Below are 22,143 nucleotides of genomic sequence, written 5' to 3' on the forward strand. Positions count from 1 at the left end.
GTCTATGCTTTATCTCTGCAGTCCCCCTTCATAAACTAGATTTTTGTCAGGCCTAGCCTTTAATGCATTTTCATGTGGGATGGTTTCACCTCAGGTCACCTGGGTTCCTATACTAATTTCCACCTCAGTGATTAGGCTTCTATGATAGACTGCCCTGGGACTTGATTGGTCTTTGCTTCCTTACTGTAGTTTCTTTTCCATTTCCACCCCACCCCCATAATATGGGATGGTTCAGTCCCTCCTCCTTTTTCTTCTGGGATTGGGAGTAACTTTCCCTAAAAGAAATTAATTTTGTCCTTTGGATTTGATTGGCCATGGCTTCCTGGTCACCTAAGAATGTTAAAAGTCCCAGCCACATGAAGTCTGGACTGACTGAACTGGTGGTAGACTCCTGAAGAGGATGTAAGTTACCAAGTCATAGCCTGCCTTGATGATTGGGACCAGTTTCCATATGTTGAAGAGGAAGGTACCTTCTAGGAAGGCTAAGTGCCAAACACACAGTTCTTGTTTTAGATAAATTTCAATTATGGAAATTCAACTTTAGATATATAATTCTCAAAGAAAACTGCATTTCTTCCCACAAAAACACACGCTCTAATAAACCTATGGTATAATTCTCTCTTTTCTTCCCCTCTGCTTGGGCTTATCTTGCCTTCCACCTCCCTCCGCCCCCATCAAAAGGAAAATCTAAAAAAAAATCCTTCCAAATGAAAGCAAAAAGGATGCACCTAGAGACTGCCATTGCTGCCCCTATCCCTGGATCTAGACTTAGCTTGAGATCTCCAGTAAGAGTGGGTCTTTGCCTCACTCTACCTCCCATGTGTACTGCCTCATGTGTATCTGCAATCTGTTATTGTATCTATCCTCGACACCCTGTTACTTGTCCTCTCCTGTCTTTGTCCATGTCCAACCCTGAAGCTTCTGCTTCTCTCAACCCCTATTTTGTCTAGGCAACCCCCCCCATATCTGATTACACTGAATGTTCCTCCTTCTGCTCTAATTTCTTTGTCTTGGAGGTCCCTATGTGTCCATGAATTGTGAGATAACCTTCCACCCTAGGCACATGGGCCCCTTTCTAGTCTTCCTCCCTTTCTTCCTTATGTCTGGGGACAAATTTGAATTATGTAAAAACACTTTCTGTAGAGGTTTACATATTGGTACACAAGCAACAACTGTGTGTATATCTTCATTATAGAGCCTTTCCATGTCACACCAAGGTAAACCTCCTTTTCTTAACTGTCCAATGCTTTTCAAGCACCTCATTTCATCCTAACAACAAATCTGAACTAAGAGGGTATTGATTTTAGAGCTCCTGAATCTTTGAGGATGAGAGGGCCAAATTTTCTGGGCTTTTGACTATAATTCAGGACAAAAGTCTACAAACACTGGAATATTCTAGGTTGAGCATCCCTGCATTGAAATGGTCACTGCATTGGTCCTATGGTCATTCCAGGTGGCTTCCAAGGTTATACCTTGGGTTTTCTTACTTTCTCTGCTCCTCCTGCTTACAGACACAGAGTCCTTCCATCTACATTTGTCTCTGGTTCTGCTGGAAAGGCTTGTTTGCCTATGCCAGTATAGACTTTGTAGACAAGCCTAGTCACCTATTGTTCATGGGCTTCTAAGTGATTTTTTTTGGTACAGTTGTGGCTTGGTTATTATATGCTGTAGTTTCTCATTGGATTTCTTGATCACTATTTAGTCTGGTACAATTTTCAAGTTTTTGCTGGAGTAGGTGTGTGGGATCTGCCTCCTATCATTTTCCTTGAAAGTTTACAAAGTCACTTCAATAAAATACTCAGCTTCTGATCCCCCAATATCTTGAGTTCTTTATTCTAGTTTACATTATGTTTAATGCCAACTTTCCAACTTGGATTGCCCTTTGCAAGATCTGTCTCTTAGTTTTGTAAACTTCAACTCTGTTTTCCTCCTTCCAGTTTTATTTCTTTGGCTCTAGACCAGGTCTTGATTCATTGATTCTACTTAGCCTGGACTCTGTGCCTTATTTGTGTAGATCTTATTCACTATGAACTTAACAGAAAACTACAATCTTCTGGAGGACACAGACTGTTCTTTTTATCTTTGTTTTCCAAGCCTCCAACAAAGATCTTTTTCTTTCAAACCAAAATTTTTGTTGAATTGAATTGAACTGTAGAACTGAGCTGAGCTGAACAGAATTGAATTGAATATGTTAAGGACCTGTGTTTACATTAAGGAAAATAAGGTATAAAAAAATCCCATCCAAAAGGCCCTCAAATATGACTCTCTACTGCCTCCTTCTGGATACTGTTTTGAAAATAGGTAAATACCATCACAGCCCAGGTTCCTTGTTTAAATATAACTTCAATGGTTTCTTGATGACTGGATGCAATGAGTGCTATCACTCATATAGTATGAGGATATTGATGTGTGGCTGAAAGGAAGGTAAAATAGACATCTCAAGTTTCTTTTCTGCCTACCCTTCTCCAAAGAAGATTATTTCCTGTTGGGAAGGGAAGTAGGAGATTAGAATCAGAATCTTGGCTTTTTGGGTTTCCTCAGGAAGAGAATACTAGGATAGAATTATCTGTTTCCATAAAGATTATTAATTATGGGGAAATGGTTTTCAGATTCAGGGTAACTTTTTTTTTTTAGGGTTTTGCAAGGCAAATGGGGTTAAGTGGCTTGCCCAAGGCCACACAGCTAGGGAATTATTAAGTGTCTGAGGTCAGATTTGAACCCAGATCCTCCTGACTCCGTGACCAGTGCTTTATCCACTGCACCACCTAGCTGCCCCTCAGGGTAACTTCTGATGGCTGTTTCTTAATTAGGAAGGAGTACCCAAAGTTTAAATCCAAGCTATCTTCCACCAAATACTAATTTTTCTATGTATCCATGTAAAAGGTGACCAAGCTAGATGGCGCAGTGGTTGGAGCACTGACCCTGGAGTCAGGAGGACCTGGGTTCAAATCTGTCTTCAGACACTTAATAATTACTTAGCTGTGTGACCCTGGGCAAGTCACTTAACTCTACTATCTTGTAAAATAAACAATAAAAAAGACAAAAAAGTGACCAAGAGATTCATTATCCAAGTAGATAAATGGCAAAACAGAAACTAGAGAAAATATACAAAGGAGAATATTCACCAGACAACAAAGTATGAAAAAGCTCTCTCTTTGGAAGCAAGGCAACTCAGTTCAACCAAGAAAAACAATTTTAGTTCTCACTCAAGAGGAAATGCTTTGAAGTCTCCAGAATATAAAGCAAAGGGTAGGGACATGATGGAGAATGCCAGGTCTTCTCATGTCAGCTTCTTCCTTCCAATCTGATTAGTAGGGATTAGTAGGGTCCAGCTTCTCTTTTGATACTGGAAGCCAAAAGTCATTTTAGAGAGACTCAAAGAGAATTCACAGAGCCTCAGCTCTTTTCTCTGTCCCTTCATGAAGGTATAGGGTATTGATCTCCATCAGAAGAGAGTTCCAATGTACTCTAAGATTCAGGTAACCTATAGATCAAATGAGTTGTTTTGAGGATTAATTGAGGTACTTGTAAAAACAAAAAACAACACTTAGAGTGTTATATAAATGCTAGCTATTATTACTCTCCAATTACTCTTCCCATTTCACATAGATTTCTACCCTGGAACTGATTCAAAAAGTGGACACCTTAGGGTCTTGTAAACCATAAATATTATATAAATGTAAGCTATGTTTATAAGGATAGGGATAGGCACTGCCATCTGTCATTTCACTGGTATAGGAAACTTTCAGATGAGAAAACTCTCTCAACCATGTAAACTAGCACCTTCTCTGCAACTTACAGTCTTAGAGAGTTGAATAAAGCATAGAAAAGTTAAAGTGACTTACCAGGTTCACATGACAGTACTTGTCAGAGGCAAAACTTGAACCAAGTTCCCCTGTCTCCAAGGCTAGTTCTCTATTTAATATGAAACTTTGCCTAAAACTATTAATTTAATTATCATTATTATTTGCAATTATTTATTGTATTGTTACTATGACAATTATTTACTATTATTGTTATTATTTATGAGGCCTTCATAGTCCTGCATCAAGTTTCTACAAACTGGATCATTACCCTTTCTTCTAACTGTGCAATCTGCAATCTCCACTTGTCTTAAAGTCTCCTGCTTAATCTAGTCCACTTACTTTATTCTATAGATAAAGAAACTGAGGCTGATAGATGCCATGATTTGTCCAACACAGGCAAAAAGTAGTAGAATTAGGATTCTACCTTTTCTTCTAAAAATGAGGGGAAAGTTCTTCTCATACAAATGTTATGAGAAATAAAAATGCTTGGAGAACTATTGACTCCTTAAGGAAGTAACTTGGGCAGCTAGGTGGCACAGTGGATAGAGCACTGACTCTGGAGTCAGGAGTACTTGAGTTCAAATCCAGACTTAGATACTTAATAATTGCCTTGCTGTGTGACCTTGGGCAAAACAAATTAACCTGCTTGTCAACACTGACTGGCCAATTTTGTAACAAAGTTAACTTGAAGAAACATTCAAAGTTTTACTTTTATAAGCTTATATCATGTCACTGTGCTTCTCCCCAACTTCCACCCCTGCTGTGAGGTAAGGTTTCTTCTTCCCCATAAACTTCCCTTCTGCTAAGGAACAGAAGCAGTTTCATACCTAGTAGTTACCTGATGCTGGAACTCCTCCAGGAGGGCAGGATAAGAACAATGCTGAGGATAGAAGAAATGGGTTCCAGAGGTTGTTCCAGAGGGATAGGTGGTGGTAGAGTTGGGGTCTTTTTATGGGTAATAATTCCTGTGAGTTTTCTCAGTCATCCCCTTTCTTTCTTTCCTTAGAACCCCAGGATCTGCCTCTCTGTTTTTCTTCTTCCCCTTCTCTCCTTCTTGCTTTCAAATCTGATTTCTTTTCCCTGAAGCAAATATACAGACCATTTCTGTATTCTTTTTATTTTTTTCTCAGTCACGCATAAAAATGTTTAACATTTGTTTTTGGTTTTGGGGGGGTTTGCAAGGCAATGGGTTAAGTGACTTGCACAAGGTCACACAGCTAAGTAATTATTAAAGTTTCTGAGGCCTAATTGTAACTCAGGTCCTTCTGATTCCAGAGTTGTTGCTCTATCCACTGTGACACCTACCTGTCCCTATTTTTGGTTTTGTTTTGAGTGTTTGAGGGGATTTTTTTGGCATTTTTTTTTAAATTTTGAGTTCCAAATTCTTTTTCTCCCTCCCTTCCCCACCCCTCTTCTTGAGAAGGCAATCAATTTGGTATAGATTATACATGTGCAGTCAAGCAAAACATATTTCCATATTAATTTCTGTTTTCTAACTAGTAACTAGTCCTTGGGTGGTTTACACATTAAAGAAGAAAAGGATAAAAACTTTTCTGATGGTGATAACTAATGTGGATATAGTACTTTATGCATATCATTTCATTTGAAGTTCACAGCAACTCATTGAGGTAAATACCACTGCTGTCCTCATTTTACAGGTAAGGAAACTGGGAGACAGTAAGTGACTTGTTCATGGTCACATAACTAATAAATAGTGATTCAAATTTATGTGTTCTGGACTGTGTTAAATACTTTGTCTACTACACTGTGCTCTCCTTTTGGCATGGTGCCTATTCATGAAAACTTACTGAAGCCATGACCCTAAGATGTCCACTTTTTGAATCAGTTCCAGGGTAGAAATCTATGTGAAATGGGAAGAGTAATTGGAGAGTAATAATAGCTAGCATTTATATAACACAGTGTCATTTTTGTTTTTACAAATACCTCAATTAATCCTCAAAACAACTCTGTGAGGTAGGTTGAATTATTATCTGAATTTTACAAATGAAGAGAGATCAAAGTTAAATGACATACATAGCCTGTATGTATCTAAGGTCAAATTTGAACTCAGATCTCCCTGACTCTAGACCTAGTACTCTATCCATTACACTACCAACTCCCTCTGATTTGGGAGTGAAACCCAGAAATTAAATTAGGAATTAAAGCTGGAGAGATAAGTAAATCAAAGAAAACATATATCAGTTTTAAAAAAATTTTCAAATGTGGACATCTCCTCCTGACTCCAGGGCTAGTGCTCTATCTACTGTGCCACCTAGCTGCCCCCTAGACATCCCCAAAAAAGAAGCTGGTGATTTCATAACAATTGCATACAGAATCTCAAAGGGGAAAAAAATTGATTTTTCACAAGAACTACATGAATGCTTAGAAGAAATTAAGCAGATTTTTAAAAAGGAGCAAAGCATATGGTAGAAAGAACAGGAAGGAAAATATGTAGCTTAGAATAGAAGGTGGTAAAACCCAGGACTACTATTTTACAGAGCTAGAAAAATTAGTAACAAAATTCATCCAGAGGAATAAAAGGCAATGATTATCAAGAGAATTAAATTTTAAAAAATGCAAAGGAAATGAAGAATACTATCCATATCCAGAGAAAGAATTATGGACTTTGAACAAAGACCAATTACTATTACCTTCAATTTAGGAAAAAAACCTGTTATCTTATTATGTAATTTTACCATCTCATACTTTATTTTTCTTCCTTAAGGATATGATTTTTCTTGTCATTACATTCAACTGAGATCAATGTATACCATGGAAACAATGTAAAGACTAACAGAATGCTTTCTGTGGGGGATGGGGGGAGGGAAGCAAGAATGGGGGAAAAATTGTAAAACTCAAAATAAATAATAATAAAAAAACATAAAAATTGCAAAGGAACCTGGTCTTACTAGATCTAAAACTATTATAAAGTGGCAATCATAAAAACTATGGTATTGACTTAGAAATAAAGGAGTGGATTAGAGGAATAGTTGAGGTATAAAAGAAGCAGTAGTAAATGACTATAGCAATCTACTGTTTGATAAACCCAAAGACTCTAGCTTCTGGGATAAGAACTCACTATTTGACAAAAACTTCTGGGAATACTGGAAAATAGTATGACAAAAACTAGGCGTAGACCAACATCTCACACCCTACACCAAGATAATTCGTAAAGGGTAATGGGTTGAAATGGGTAAAGGATTTAGACATTAAGAGAGATAAGGAATAGTCTATTGAATGTTTAGAACATGGAGAAGTTTATGACTGAAGAAGAGATAGAGAACATTATAAATTACAAAATGAATAATGTGAATCTTATAAAAATTAAAAAGGGTTTGCACAAATAAAATTCAATGCAACCAAAATTAGAAGGAAAACAGAAAGATGAGAAATCAGTTTTTACAGCTAGTAGTTCTGATAAAGGACTCATTTCTAAAACATATAGAAAACTGAGTCAAATTTATAAGAATAGAAGTCATTCTCCAATTGATAAGTGGCAAAGGATATGAATAGGCAATTTTTATATCAAAAAATTAAAGATGTTTATAGTCATATTAAAAAAATGTTCTGGGGTGGCTAGGTGGCACAGTGGATAAAGCACCAGCCCTGGAGTCAGGAGTACCTGGGTTCAAATCTGGTCTCAGACACTTAATAATTACTTAGCTGTGTGGCCTTGGGCAAACCACTTAACCGTATTGCCTAGCAAAAACCTAAAAAAAAAAAAGAAGTTCTAAATTATTATTGATTGGTGCAAATTAAAAGAACTCAGAGGTATCACTTTACACCTATTAGATTGGTTAAAATGACAAAAAAGGAAAATAATCAAGGTTGGAGAAGTTGTGGGATAGCTGGGACACTAATATAGAGTTGTGAACTGATTCACTAATTTGGAGAGCAATTTGGGACTATGCCCAAGGGGTAATAAAACTGTGCATACTCTTTGATCCATCAATCTTATTTCTAGGTCTATATCTCAAAGAGATCATAAAAAAGGGGGAAAGACCCAAATGTACAAACATATTTATAGCAGCACTTTTTGTAGTGGCAAAGAATAGGAAATTGAAGGATGCCCATCAATTGAGGAATGGCTGAATAAGTTTTGGTATAGGAATGTGATGGAGTACTATTGTTCCAGAAGAAATCACAAGGGGCCAGACTTTAGAAAAGCCTGGAAAGACTTGCATGAACTAATGTGGAGTGATATGAGCAGAATCAGGAAAACATTGTACATGTTAAAAGCAACATGAGATGATCAGTTATGATAGACTCAGCTCCTCTCAGTAGTTCAGTGATCAAGGACAATCCTGGGAGCCCTGTTATGGGAAAATACCATCCACATTCAGGAAAAAAACCTAAGGATTCTGAATACAGAGCACAGCATTACCATGTTCACTATTTAAAAACTTCTTTTATGTTTTCTTTCTTAATCATGTTTTTTTCTCTTAGTTTTTACTCCTCTTTCACAAAATGACAAATATGAAAACATGTTAAACTCAGTTTCATATGTACAACTTATATCAGATTATTTGCTGCCATGCGGAAGGGGGAAGGAAGCAGAAAAATGTGAAATTCAAAAGCTTGTAAAAGGATAAATGTTGAAAACTATCTGTGAATGTAAATGGAAAGACAAAATGTAACAAAACTTACCCAGGAATGAATTCCCTGAAAAAGAAAACAGATGAAAAAGAAATCATATTCCATGAGAAAGCAAGAATTATTAGAGCAAAATATAAAGTTTATAATAAGCAGAAGAAAATACAAGATATCTGTTGAAAAAATTCATAAACATAAGCTACCCAAATTTTTTTAAACCAGAGGACAAAGTAAAGTTAGAAATTATCCACTGATAACTTCCTTAAAAGGAACCACAGCCCAAAATTCAGAACTCCCATTAAAAAAAAATTAGTCCAACCATCCTGATCCCCAGAAGATCAAAACAGGGATCACCAGCAAATTTTTTCTGCAAAAGGTTAGGTAGTAAATATTTTAGGCCTTGCTGACCAAAGAACAAAGTGAAAAATATTATGTATAAACTTACATAATATGAGAGGGGGAAAATACCTCGTTTCCACAATATCTTATGTATGAAATTCAAAACATAATAATGAGGAGTTTACTAATGAGAAGAATGTAATTCTTTTTGAAAAGCTAGTGTTACTTAATTGGTTTTCAAAATTATTGCTTCCTATCATCAAAGTTAGTTGCAAATATTCATCTGTAATGCTGATGTAATGAACATCTCATCTTTGAAAATATCTTTTCATACAGATAGGTACTTCCAAATAGTGATGTCAATCTACTAGTATATGAGTATATTTAACTGAATATATTAATTGTTTGGAAGGTATATTTGAAGAATTCTATTACTTTTGCTTGATTTTGCCTTTTAATGTGTCATTATATTGCAACTCAATCATTTTCCAATTGGAAAATGGGGTAAAAGTTTCTCAAATGTACAATTAAGTAGATTTTGAAATTTTGAAATTTCTTTTGCACTTATACTGATCTCTGAAAAAAACACTTCTGGAACTGTAATTTCAGTTTGGAAAATTTATACACTGCATATTTGTTTGGGAATCAAAATCTTTAATTTTTGACAAGTATAGGAAATGTATAAAGCAACTTTTGAAAACAACATTAGTTGTTTGATTTGAAATTTCCTGCAGCATGTTTTACATGTGAGAACTTTTTATCTTGTAATTTTCGGTTGAATTAAGAAAAATTATTAATTCTATAGCAAAAATTATTTTTCAAAGTCATTCAGTGTCAGATAATAGTGGTGCAAAAAAGTTTTTTTAATTCAAAAAGATTTCAACCTCAGTTCTCAGATTTTTTCCTTTTTCTTGTTTTGATATAATGGACATGTAGTAGTGGTAATAATAATAATAATAATAATAATAATATCTATTATATATTTTTTAGAATATGTATTCTGTTTAGTCCTAGGTGGCATACTCTTTAGAAAAGATATTGAGGGGCGGCTAGGTGGCGTAGTGGATAAAGCATCGGCCCTGGAGTCAGGAATACCTGGGTTCAAATCCATCTCAGACACTTAATAATTACCTAGCTGTGTGGCCTTGGGCAAGCCACTTAACCACATCTGCCTTACAAAAATCTAAAAAAAAAAAGAAAAGAAAAGATATTGCTATGCTGAAGAAAATCCAGAAAGGGATCACCAGAATGATAAAGATCAAAGATCAGTAAACAGACCACCTCTGGCTTGCCATCTGTTTTTGTATGGTCTACTAAAAATAAATTTGTATGTACCATACACATATACACACATATATGTACATATTCATGTATATCCATGATTTGGTTAAAGACATAGAATGATAACACAATTATGATTCAAAAAATATTTTGGACAGAATCTAATAGGATGAAATTTGGAATTTTATACTTAAGTTTCTCCAAAAATCTATTTCACAAGTGCAAAATGAAGTCAAATTGGTTAGACAATATTTGTATGAAAAAAAGCCTAGGGGTTTTGGTGTACTGCAAACTCAATATAAGTTAAGTGTGATATCTTAGCCCAAAAGGTAATTCAATTTTGAAATGATAAATTCATTGGTACATGAAACATTTATTAAATGAAAAGGTAGAAGAATAGTCCTATAATTTACTCAATAAAAGGCTAAAACTGTAATAATAAAAAATGACCCATAAACCTGGGTCATACTATCCTGCAAATGTTCAGTGTCTATCAGGTGATGACTTGACTTTTGAGTGAACTGGATTTAAGTAAGGCAGAGTTGCACAAAATTGTCAGCCTTACTCTCTTTCAGAGTTTTGAAGTCCAGGGGCAAGACAAAGGTCAGAATGCCTAGCAATGGTCCAAGATGCAGTGAATAACCTTGGCATCTTGGATATCTGATCAAGCTCTACTCACATGAGAAAAAAAAGCCCATAGATCTATCTAGTAACAGATTTGCAAACAAAAACATTTTCCTCATTATCTTCCAAATAGACTCCAGGTCCTTTACTCTATCTAGCATTAACCAGCTGCCCCATCATAAATAATATAAATCACAATAAATATTATGATCTTATACTGTTCTTTCTGGCTGAGATTTTCTTTCTGTTTAGCCCTTTGTTCTATTGCTATATGCTGATGTTTGAGATGAGATGCTCTTACATCTTTGCTACTGCCATTGATAGATTTCCCACTAAATGATAGCTGCCATGTGATCTTTTCTCTATCAGATCTTTTAGGGCAATGCTTCAGTGTTCCAGCATGAATGGGGGTGGGGGGGGGGTAAGATAATGGAACGGGGATGGACTATAGTCTAGTTTGGCAAGAATGCAGAATATCTAAAACTTTTGGAATATTCTATTCCAAAGAGTTAATTAAGCCATTGATGGAATGATAAGACCAAAATGGGTGTCAGGGTCAAGAAACAGCTTCTTCCAGAAAGTTCAAATTTGAAATACATGTTTATATACACACAATATAATATGACATATATGACATGTTACATAAATAATAAAAGACATACAATTCATGTTTCTTGTTTTATCCTCGGATTCATATATATGGGAGTAGGGAAAATTTAGCTGGCAACCTTTCTCTCACTGGCCTAGAAGAGTCTATAGTACAGTAACTCGGGCTAAAACATCCCTTAGATCATCAGCCATCTCTTGGCAAAAGAGGATAAGATATATAGAAGTTGACCTTTTATTTCTTCTTTCTCTGGGTTTGTCACTTAATTTCTTAATAATTCTCTTAGGAAAATTTCTGGCCCAGTAAATCTCTGAACAATAGACACGCCAATCTTATTCTAAGGTCCTCACCAGACCATTTCCTACACCCGAGAAATCACATAGGGGCAGCTAGGTGGTGCAGTGGATAGAGAGCACCGGCCCTGGAGTCGGGAGGATCTGAATTCAAATGAGACCTCAGACTCTTCAATAATTGCCTAGCTGTGTGACCTTGGGCAAGTCACTCTTTTTTTTTAAGGATTTTGCAAGGCAAATGGGGTTGAGTGGCTTGCCCAAGGCCACACAGCTAGGTAATTATTAAGTGTCTGAGACCGGATTTGAACCCAGGTACAAGTGACTCCAAGGCCGGTGCTTTATCCACTATGCCACCTAGCCGCCCCAGGGCAAGTCACTCTTAACCCCATGTCCTTAAATAAATAAAGAAATCACTTCTGGAGCAAACCTCAACCCCAGCATTAGGCTGCAGGAAACAATGGCCAGGTGTGGCTGACCCACGACGATATTAAATGAAATGGGCGTGCACATCAGGCAGTAATGCTCCCTTAAAAGCTACCCGGATCCCACAATTTAATTGTAAAAACTGCAAAAATTGCAACTTTTCCTAGAGAAAGTTTAATCCTCCGGGTACCGCAGCGAAGGTACAGCATCTTCTCTTCCCTTCCCTACACTGTAGCTCTTTTGAAGGGCAAGACTTCGTGGCGAGGTAGTCTAGATCTCCGAGGAGCAGGAGGGGTGGTGGTGGAGGTGGGGTATAAAAGAAATAGGTGAGGTTGGGCAGGGGTGCCGCCCCGGGGCCGGCAGCCGTAATTCAAAGAGAGGTTCCTGCAGGCGGAAACAGAGTATGCCGGAGGCTCTAAGCAAGCTGGGCAGCCTTTTCCGAGAGTTTCTCAGGCTCCGGGATGCAGACTTTTGTTAAGCCCTGGAGCCTGGGAGAGGTGGGCGTACAGATCTCCCTGGGCAGTGGTTCTGTTTACCCCTGCAGCCGCTGCCCCGGGCCGAGCCAACTCCGCAGTGCGGCGATGTGTGCGGGAGAGCTGGAGGTGGCTGGGTCTGCCGGGATTGCGTAGCCCCATCCCCCCAGTTCCGAATTGGGACTCTATGGCTCCAGGCCTTTTCAAAGGCTCCACCTTCGGCTCTTCTAGTGTCCCTCTTCGACTCTCTTTTTCCCCTCTTCCCCTTTGTTTCTGCCCCCGCCTGTGCATTGTTTCCTTAATGTTGTAAAATGAGCTCCAGAAAGTTCCCCATAGAAACAGTTCATTGTATTCTGACTACAAATCTGAACTGCTGCAGTATGGGACAAATTTGGGACCAAGATTTATCCTACTCTCAATTTTAATATCACATATCATATTAGTTATGATTTAGGGAATTTCACTTCAAGATCCCTTTTCTCCCTGTTCTGGGTTGCAGCGGCGAGTCCCCTCCAGTAAGGGCAGCTCGGATTCTCATGGTTCTCACTCAGCATCTCACTATCTGTGATAGGACTTCACCACTGTGTCTCAGCCCAGCCAGGGACAGATCTCTCTCACCGTGCTAAGTAAGGTACTTGGATGGCCAGGTCCTGTGGTGCCGCTAGGAGGATCAGAAAGCAGAACCCCCATCCCTCTGGTTCCAGGAGCTAAACTCCGGGGCTGCGGAGAGACTGCTTAGAAACCTGAAAACCAGCAGTGGAAGCAGAAGCTTTCTCTAAGATTACAGTGGTAGTCCGTGCTGGGGTCTCACCAGTTTTTTTTTTCCCTTTGATCACTTCAACCTTGTGTTGCAGTGGGGGGGATGAAAAAGGCTCTAGTATCAGCACTAAATTCAAATTTCTATCTCTGTTATTCGTTGGCTGTGTAGACTTTGGATTCTCTGTACTTCAGTTTCCTCATTTACATGGCATGCAGTTTTAGATCTAAAATCCCAGTAATCTTTGGCTCTAAATAATCTTATGAACCCTGAGGCCTGTTAATATATGAGGACACAGATACAGTCAGCAAAGGGCCAGGACTTAATGTCATTCTTTTCTTCAGAGAAACTTCAGAATTTTAGAGTCGGACTTCAGCCAGTATTTACCCCAATTCATATGAATAATTTCATATATATATATATGTATATATGTATATGTATATGTGTATATATGTGTGTGTATATGTGTGTGTGTGTGTGTGTGTGTGTGTGTGTGTGTGTGTATATCATCCCTGACAAGTAAAGTAGACATATTGACCTTGAATAAAGACTTCTTGCTTGGGGAGCTTCACACCTAAGTGATTGTTAATAAGTTTTTCTTACATTGAGCTGAATTTTCCCTCCTTGTAATTTTCACACATACTGGGTGGGAATGTTGTTGGTTAAGCAAACAAATCTAACTCCTTTTCCTCATTCCCTAGTTCTAAACAACCACCATCCTTCTGACTCTTACAGCATGATTTCTAATACCATCACCACCCTGCTTGATCTCCTCTGCTTGTCACATGACATTAAGGCTTGTCTAGTTCATATTCCCTCCTTAATTTTACAGATAAGAAAACTGAGACCCAGAGAGTTAAGTCAATATAGGATCTCAAACTGATCATAATTCCTCAAATGTGGTCTGACCAGGACAGAGCACTTTCATTTTCCCTGGTCTGAGCACTATGTTTCCATTAATACAACTCAATGTTATTATTAGTCAGGTCACCTGGTTGAATTTTTGAACTTTCAGACTACTGAAAGCCCCCACCCCCGGGATGTATCATTAATAAAAATTATTTAATTTTTTCCAATCCTGTGAAATAAATCAGTGTCTTTGAAACACCTATCTTTTTGGCCAACCAGAAAATGCTAAGCCAAGAGAATCCTGGAAAAATAATCATTTGATTGGGAATGGGGGTGATTTCTTAAAATGTTTATTGTTTTAACAGATTGGGGTCTGGAGTTCCAGGGTCTCCCATTCTCCAGGCCATGGCTATGTGTGAGTTCCAAGGAAACCAGAGCAGCCTTGGTTTTTGGCTGTATGATATGATCGGCAGAAATTCATGTCCTGGAACACAGAGATGTTCAATCTGAAAAGACAAAAAAAGAGACTAGAAAGATTACCAGAGGAGAGCAGACCCAGAGCAAAACTTCTGGATGCAGACCTGCCTCCATCTTCTTAGGAAATACCTTGAGGCTGAAGTGTTCGAACCACAGAAAACAGGTATTAGGAAATGGGGTCCCTTGACCATCTGATGAACAATTAGAGGGAAGACTGTCTCAAAATCTACAGCAATTGTTTTTTGTCCACTTTCTGAAGCTCCCAGTCTCAACCCCCACCTCCAAACCCCAACCTATGGGTCGAAACTTGGCTTTTAAGGAAACTTGCACTACTTACTATCACTTAGGTGTGTCCTACCTGTAGCAGCAGTCCCTCGGGGCACATTCTTTAGCCTGGCCCCCAAGTCAATTTGGCTGTTGCAGTTCATTGCTGAGGGAGGGTTGCATTGTATTCAAGAATGGGTATTGAATTCTGGATTTGGCCCTGCTGAGGCCCAGAAGAGCTAAAAGGTCAGACACCCTTGCCCTAGATCCTTACCAAGTCTCAGCTTCAAGGCCACGTAATTGTGTTTTTTTTTGTAGGATGCTTTGTTTTCCCCTCTTGTTTTTGAGTCTTATCCATCATTTTTGATGGGGACCTCCTATGGGTAAATACTGTGTCTCCTTCATTAGATTAGGAGCTAACTGATTTGGAGAATAGAAGTTATATCTCTTTTCCTTAAATCTCCCATCTTTGCTTCTGAATTCGGGAGTTTTTGACTCTGGAATGTTTAGTTCAAAGTAATAGTTGACATTAATTCTGCAGGAAAAAGGGTATATTTAGAGGTCTAGACCCCACTTTGGACACTGGGGTTCTGTAGACTCAGAGGGCAAAGGATTTAGGAGATAGAAAAATCTGATGTTTAATCTGGTTTCCCCTTTCAAGGATTATTTATTAAATTCTTGCTGCAAAAAGATTCATCCTAGGAGATATAGATTCTGGCCTTTCTCCCCACAGTCTTTTCCTTAGGGCCTTCAGTAAGAAGTCAATTCGAAGATGCCAAGCATTCAGTTTCTACATCCCAAACATCACCCTGACATGGCTTCAGGATGGAAAACCAATGAGCAAAGGGCTCCAGGAATGGGCATAGGACCTATCAGAGCCATGTGAATGTTAAGGTCCTGTCTAAAGAAGAACTCAGATATGCTTATTCTGGGAAACACTTGGGAAGAAATAGAAACTTTCTCTAAGACCTGGGATGAGTAGCAGGGATGGAGCCATAGGAGAAAGGAGAGATCATAGGGTCTCAGTCCTCTTGGGAGAAGGATTAGTTGTCTGTCAAACCCCTCTTATCTTTCAGAATCACACCAGTCTAAACTTCCAGTCAGGATCATTTTTGGGATGCTTAGTCACTGTACTGATCCTTTTGGAAACGAGTGTCTTTATCTGAAGGAGCTAGAGAAAGAAGAAAAAGAACTAAGGGGAATAATTGTGGGAAAGAGTCTGCCTTTGACCTGGATTTCTGCCACCTCTCCCCTTATTTTTCCTCCCTGAAGATTCTATTTAGACTGTCCCTGCACATCCCCTCCTTTCTAGGAAGAAGCAGTTGTCCTTGGTTGGGAATAGAAGAAATTGTTAGCCAAGAGTGGACCTTCCAGGTCTTCCAGAGAAGAGATATCTGGGTTTTGGGATGAGAAAGTCTATGGCCCTAAAGCTCCAAGTCATTTTATGTCCTTTCCTAATTTACCACTTATCTTTCCCTTCTTCTTAATTACTTCCCATAAAGTGGATAAAGGAGAACAATATTTATCTCTGCTAGATGAGTGAGAGGCAGGGGAAGATAAAGGGGTTAAAGCAGAGCTTCAGAGAAAATGACTTGTTGCCCAAAATATGGCAAACATAGGATATGATCCTAGTCTCTCAAGTCCTAGTTGCATATCTCTTCCATTCTATTGTCTTTTAGTAAATGAAATAATTTATATAAAAAAACTTTTTAGGACATTGTAACACTATTTATTTGAGCTTCCAGTTCTTCTAATTCTTCTTTTTAATTCTTTTCCTCTTCCTTCATTTTCTTCTAGTTCTTTTTTTTTTAATGTGGAAGTCCTTCTTGAGAGAAAATAGAAAAGGAGTGGGGTGAGAGGAAAGATTCTGATTGCATTTCCTTAGCTTCTTCTCATCAATTTTTTTCTTTCCTGACTCCTAGACAATAATTAGAGAGCTGATTCCTCTTTTTGAGGGTAAGATGAATGAGGGAGGGGAGCATTTTGTATTAAAGGATATGTGTTACTAGGTTGGAAGAGTAAATCATAGAGGAATAAATCTGATATGGGCAGACATGGGGATATTCTAAGGAGTTCCTTCTAATGGATAATGACTGACTTCAGTTTCATCATTTCTCCTACTTTTCAGATACACTAAGGATCAATGGAGTTAGGTTTTCCCACCCTCGTCCTTGACCCAGCTGGTCTTGTTGTGACCCCAACTTGTTTCCTTCCATTCCGCCACACTGACCTGCTTTGTCTAGGGCATCTGTGGGATTAAAAGGCAAAAATACCAGCCTAGGCATTCTTTCCCAAATTAGTGTGTGTGTTCCTGTCCATTCTTTGTCACCCAGTAAATTCAGCCTGAGAGGCTGAATTCAAAGCTGATGGAGGAATGGATTTCCTCTCTTTAAAAAGCTACTACTCTCTGTTTTCTCTTTGTGAGTTTTCATTTTATTTGTACCCCCCCCCCCGCCCCATTTGTGTTGGGATATTCTGACTTTGCACTTTAATAGAACCTTGCAGGAAGAATTTCTGAGGTCAAGTTTGATTTGCCTTTTCAACTTTTAGGGGATCCCAGAACAGTTAGAGAGTGAGGATCCTGGCTCTAGTAGACAGTGGCTGACTCATGTTCCAATACCTCCTGAAAGATCCAGAAACCCTTACCAAGGATAGCATCCTAGATTTGATGGGATGCTGTTCCACCTCAAATTCAGTATGATTTGTGGAAAAGGAGTATCTGGAACTTCTCTTTAGTAAGTGATGAGAATACTGTATCCCTGGGGTTACTTTCTCTTCATACCCCTCCAACAATCCAGGGACCTGGGTGATTTCCTTTTTTTTTTCTATCTGGATCACATAACATTCATTTATGTCGCTGTCCAAGCCCTCCCTTAAGATTTCCCCACAGCTTTTTTTGAGGAGGGGGAGATAGTTCTTATTCTGAGATCTCAATGTGTACAGACCTCAGTGGAGCACTCATAAATATCTTGCTCTCCCCCGAATTCTGGTATCTATATAACCTTTTCCAAAATACTTTTGTGTGATAATTTAAGAAGGCATTAATTGTCATCTAAAAAAATTCAAGGATTTGTGGGAGAGAGGTGACTTGAAGATATTGCAGAACAGGATTGTAGGGACAGATAGGCAAATTTATCCATCATGGACCCAGGATATTTATTTAAGCAGAGAAGCTCATGGTATGGTGAAATGTGGTGAACTTGGAATCAGAAGACCTAACTTCTAGTCCTGACTCAACTACCTACGGACTTATTAACCTGGGTCAGCCAATTAACCTATGTTTCAGTTTCCTTGTCTCTATTCTGAGGCTAATACTACTACTTGCTTTTACTATGTAGGAGGCTTTTTGTGGGGCTCAAATGCAGCTATGCATAAAGTGATTTTAACATAATACATCTGTGAGTTTATGAGGTATAGGGCCAAGAACCCTAGCCTGCTAGCCTAGAAGGCATGGCATAACTTTTCATCTCCATCTCATGCTCTTCATCTATAAAAAGGCTTAACAATATTCTAACATAATTAGATAACCAATTATTGTGGGGAAAGGTAGTTGAATATTCTCTGTTATAAAGGTGAGGGCCTAGACAGAGCCCTGATCTCCTCACCACAGGGGACCCCTCCCTTCCCTTTCCTTCTCTCCTGGAAGACAGATCTATAGACTGTAGGACTGATGCATGACAAAGAGATTTAGATGGCTGAGGGGGAAAGGGAGGTGAGGATGACCGGGGAGGGGCTCCAACTCCTTCCTCTGCTAGGATTCTTCCACTAACCCCTTTCTTCCATTCATTCATCTTAGGCCTATAGAGGAGGGGAAAAAGTGAGAAGAATATGAGTCAAACTTCCTAACCTCCAGAGGCATGTTACATCTTCATCTTCAGGTTGAGTGACTAATGCTTTACTAAAACAAGATTTTGGGATAGAGTTGCACACCCAGATATGCATATATATGTAATCAGAGGACAGCTAGATATGTGGATACATATATTGAGGAGACCTGTCTGTTTACAAACCAAGGTCTCAGGGGGCCAACATCCAGAGATATACATGAGCTTATGAGCCATGAAAGGTGAAATAAGAGACCTTTACAAGTAATCATAAACAAATGCAGAGACACAATATGAAGACACTGTCAGGAGATCCTGATGCCCTCTAGACAAGAGAAGTTCCCGAAGGCAGACCCAAGACTGATGCAAGGGAGACACAAATACACAGGTGTCAGAGATTCATAGATTCTCCAAGACCCAGGGAGAAAGAAATAGGAGAGCCAAGATCCAACCTGACAATGCAGTGTTTTAGTGGAAAAGAGGCATGTCTTTCCTCAGCAAAATAACAAATTTAGTATCTTGTCGATGATAGATAATAGTTTACTTGAAAATTTGAATTTTGAGGTTTGTTGTCCTCAACTTGATGATCTGTGGTGTCACCCCCCAATTTTTTTCTTCTAGGTCCCAATCTCATTCACACAAAAGTGTAAAATGACCCCATAATGGTTTAATAATGTGTGAACTCTTCTTGTGAAATCAGCCCAGGCTTGTGCCAAAGGAATTACATTCCAAGTGTGGAGTCTATCTGGTAAAATATTTTGGGAAGGAAAGGGGTTATTATTTATTTTATTAAAATTTCATTTTTCCTTTTGAGCAAAAAAGTTAACACCTCCAAAACACATCAAACACTTTGGATAAAATTTCATGAGAGGAATCTGGCATGCATAGCCAGAGATCCTTATGGAGAATTAAGGTATCCTGTATCCCTGCTTCTTGAACTTCTTAATTACCTGGCCCGCCCGGAGAAGTGGAAATAAACAAACCCAAATCAGCTTGTTCCCTGAGTAGAAGAGTCTTAAACTGACCTATCCAAAACTACAGATGTTCCTTAGTGGAAAAAGATTAGGAAGCAAAGGGAGAAGGATTCTGAACTCTCTGAAATGGAAGAGGTGAAGAGAAAGGACAAAAAGAACAGACCTGGAGAGGACGGGGGGGGGGGGGGGGGGGGGGGAAGAAAAACCAGAGAAGTGGAGGAGAGCTGGATTTTACTGTCTGTGTCCTGGAGGGAGATTCAGGGTTTGGGGGGTAGTGGAAGCTGGGGGGGCAGGAAGCTGGCCCCAGGGGAGCCATCAGAGCTCATTGATGGGTTGAGCACTTGTTTAGGGTTTAGAGCTGCCGCCTCAGGGGATCAGAATTGTCCAGCCAAAGCCATTGTCTCCCCCCCCCCTTCCCAGCCTGCCCCTTTGAACCTGACTCCGGAGATCTTTTCCACCTTCCCTCCTCCCCGAAGCCTGGGGCTGGGTTATCTGGACCAGAGAGGTAAAGAAGGCGGAACTGGGGTGGGGTGTCAGACATTTGGGTCCCTGAGGGGGTAGAGCAGACTGGGCTGTGGCATTTGCCTGGGTATCTGAGGAAAACTAAGTTGAGGGTCTCTGATCCACACTTTATCTTTAAGCAGAGTGAGAGAAACGTAGTGACTCTTAGGCTACTGAGGGGAGATGAGCTTTGGGGGGAGGACAGTCCCCTTGGCGAGGGAAGCAAATATGCATTTAATTCATTAAGTCACTAGAAGATATCTGGGGTGCATGAGAGCTAGAGGGGCGAATCGATATCTGGATCCCTGAATGAGGGGTGCTGTTAAGAGTCTGACTCAGAGTGCAATCTTTGGAGAAGCAACTGTATGGGGCGGGGAAAAAGGGTGGGGGGAGTCGAGATACAGTTCTGAAGGAAGGAATTGGAATGCTACAAAGCTGTCTAGGTGACCTTTGACACAGTCTAGGCTCCTGCCTCAGTTTCTCCCCCTCCCCCTACCTGGGGCGGGGGGAAAGGGCGGGGCTAGAGGTCAAGGCCGGACTGGGTGGGATTGTGAAGGGAGGGGGTAGGATTGTCCACTTTTGCTCTCAGTCCTTAAATCCCCGGGTCGGGGGGACCCCGCTTCCGCATGGCCGGACACCTGGCTCCTGAATATTTCTCGCCACCCCCAGGTGGTGGCGGGGCGGGAGGGTCAGAGCCTACGTGGAATTGGCCGGGCTTCCAAGGCCCACCCGGAGGGACTGGAACCGGACCGGGGCCCGACGGGTGGGGAATGGCCCCGTGCCATTTGTACGATATGTGGGGAGGGGGGTGTCTACTGTGAGCCTCAGCCCAACGTGGGAGCGATGGTTCCACCTGCCCAGGAGATCGTTGCCGCCGACGGCGACGCCGGAGCCGGGGTTGAGAGCCCTTCCGAGGGCAGCTCCCCAGAGCCCCGCGCCGCTGCCCGAGTCTCCAAGACTGAGCCGGCGGAGAGTGGAGACGAGGTGAGACTGGTGATGAGGAGAGGTAGGAGGGCGGAGATCCCCGAGGAGACCCAAGGGCTAGGAATGGGGCTCCCTGGGCCAGGGCTGCGCCGCAGGATGTCGGCGACACCGGCCATCCAAAGGCCTGAAAGGAACCCGCCGGCTTCTGGCCTTTCAAAAGGACTTCGGGAGTGGACATGGGGGTTTTGAAAAATACTACACTGGGAAGTCGGGATAGAATAAGATTCCAAGGGTCTTTGGAGTAATTGGGACTAGAAGGTAGGGGCTGGAAACTTGGGCCAAGATGCCTGAAGGTAAAAGGAGGAAGGAGGGTTAAATGCTGCATTGCTGGAGGTATCCTGAAGCCTGTGTAACCTATGATTGGCAGTTTCTCCCACTTTCCAGGTCGATTCGGATGTTCTGTAGCCCCTATTTAGTTTGTACCTAATTTAGCTCCTATCTTCCCCTCCCACACCTCCTCTTTATTCCCCTGGTCTCCTTCTCTGGTCCCGTTTTGTGACCTCAGGCTTAACCGTCTTATCTGGTTAGTCTGATTGAGCACCCATTCTCCTGTATTGTTCCCTGGAAGTGGTGGGTGGGACTGTTTGGTATCTTATTTTGGGTGGAGAACTCTGATCTCTTGGATGGTGTGGATGCTAATTGAGAGGAGAGAAAATAAAGTTGAGTGACCCTGGAAGACTTCTTTTTCTTGGAGGCAGTGATAGATGGAAAATTGGTAATGCTAACTTTATTGTGTCCTTTTGGGTATCAGTTTCTCTTATCTGTAAAATCAGAGCTTTGAAATTATTTGTAAGGTCAATTTTTTAGATGCCATCCAGGTGGTCAATGAAATCACCAACAATAGATTGGGCTCAACTTTGGTGAAGCTGCAAATGTTGAACAAACATTTATGAGATCCTACTCAGTTAGGCACTGAAATTACACGGATGAAATAAAGCACAACATCTCTCCTCAAGCTTACGATCGCTTACATTGGTAGGTGAGACCTGGATGGAAAGAAAATTAAAGGTATATATATTAAGGCAAATTTCATTGAGAAATTTTTTTAAGTAAACAGGAGGTGAATAATAAAGG

At 40.1% G+C, this 22,143-nt stretch overlaps 1 protein-coding gene across 1 annotated transcript; it reads left to right on the plus strand.

Moving 5' to 3' along the window:
• The first annotated feature begins 12,427 nt into the window (after positions 1-12,427).
• Positions 12,428-15,752, plus strand: MICA (MHC class I polypeptide-related sequence A). The gene is given in 7 exon segments (XM_074189192.1): positions 12,428-12,568; positions 12,939-13,070; positions 13,541-13,575; positions 14,411-14,714; positions 15,105-15,169; positions 15,478-15,642; positions 15,644-15,752. Coding segments are annotated over 7 exon segments (951 nt in total).
• The last annotated feature ends 6,391 nt before the right edge of the window (positions 15,753-22,143 follow it).

This window comes from Macrotis lagotis, chromosome 5, assembly GCF_037893015.1.
Source record: "Macrotis lagotis isolate mMagLag1 chromosome 5, bilby.v1.9.chrom.fasta, whole genome shotgun sequence".
Taxonomy (NCBI): Eukaryota; Metazoa; Chordata; class Mammalia; order Peramelemorphia; family Peramelidae; genus Macrotis; species Macrotis lagotis.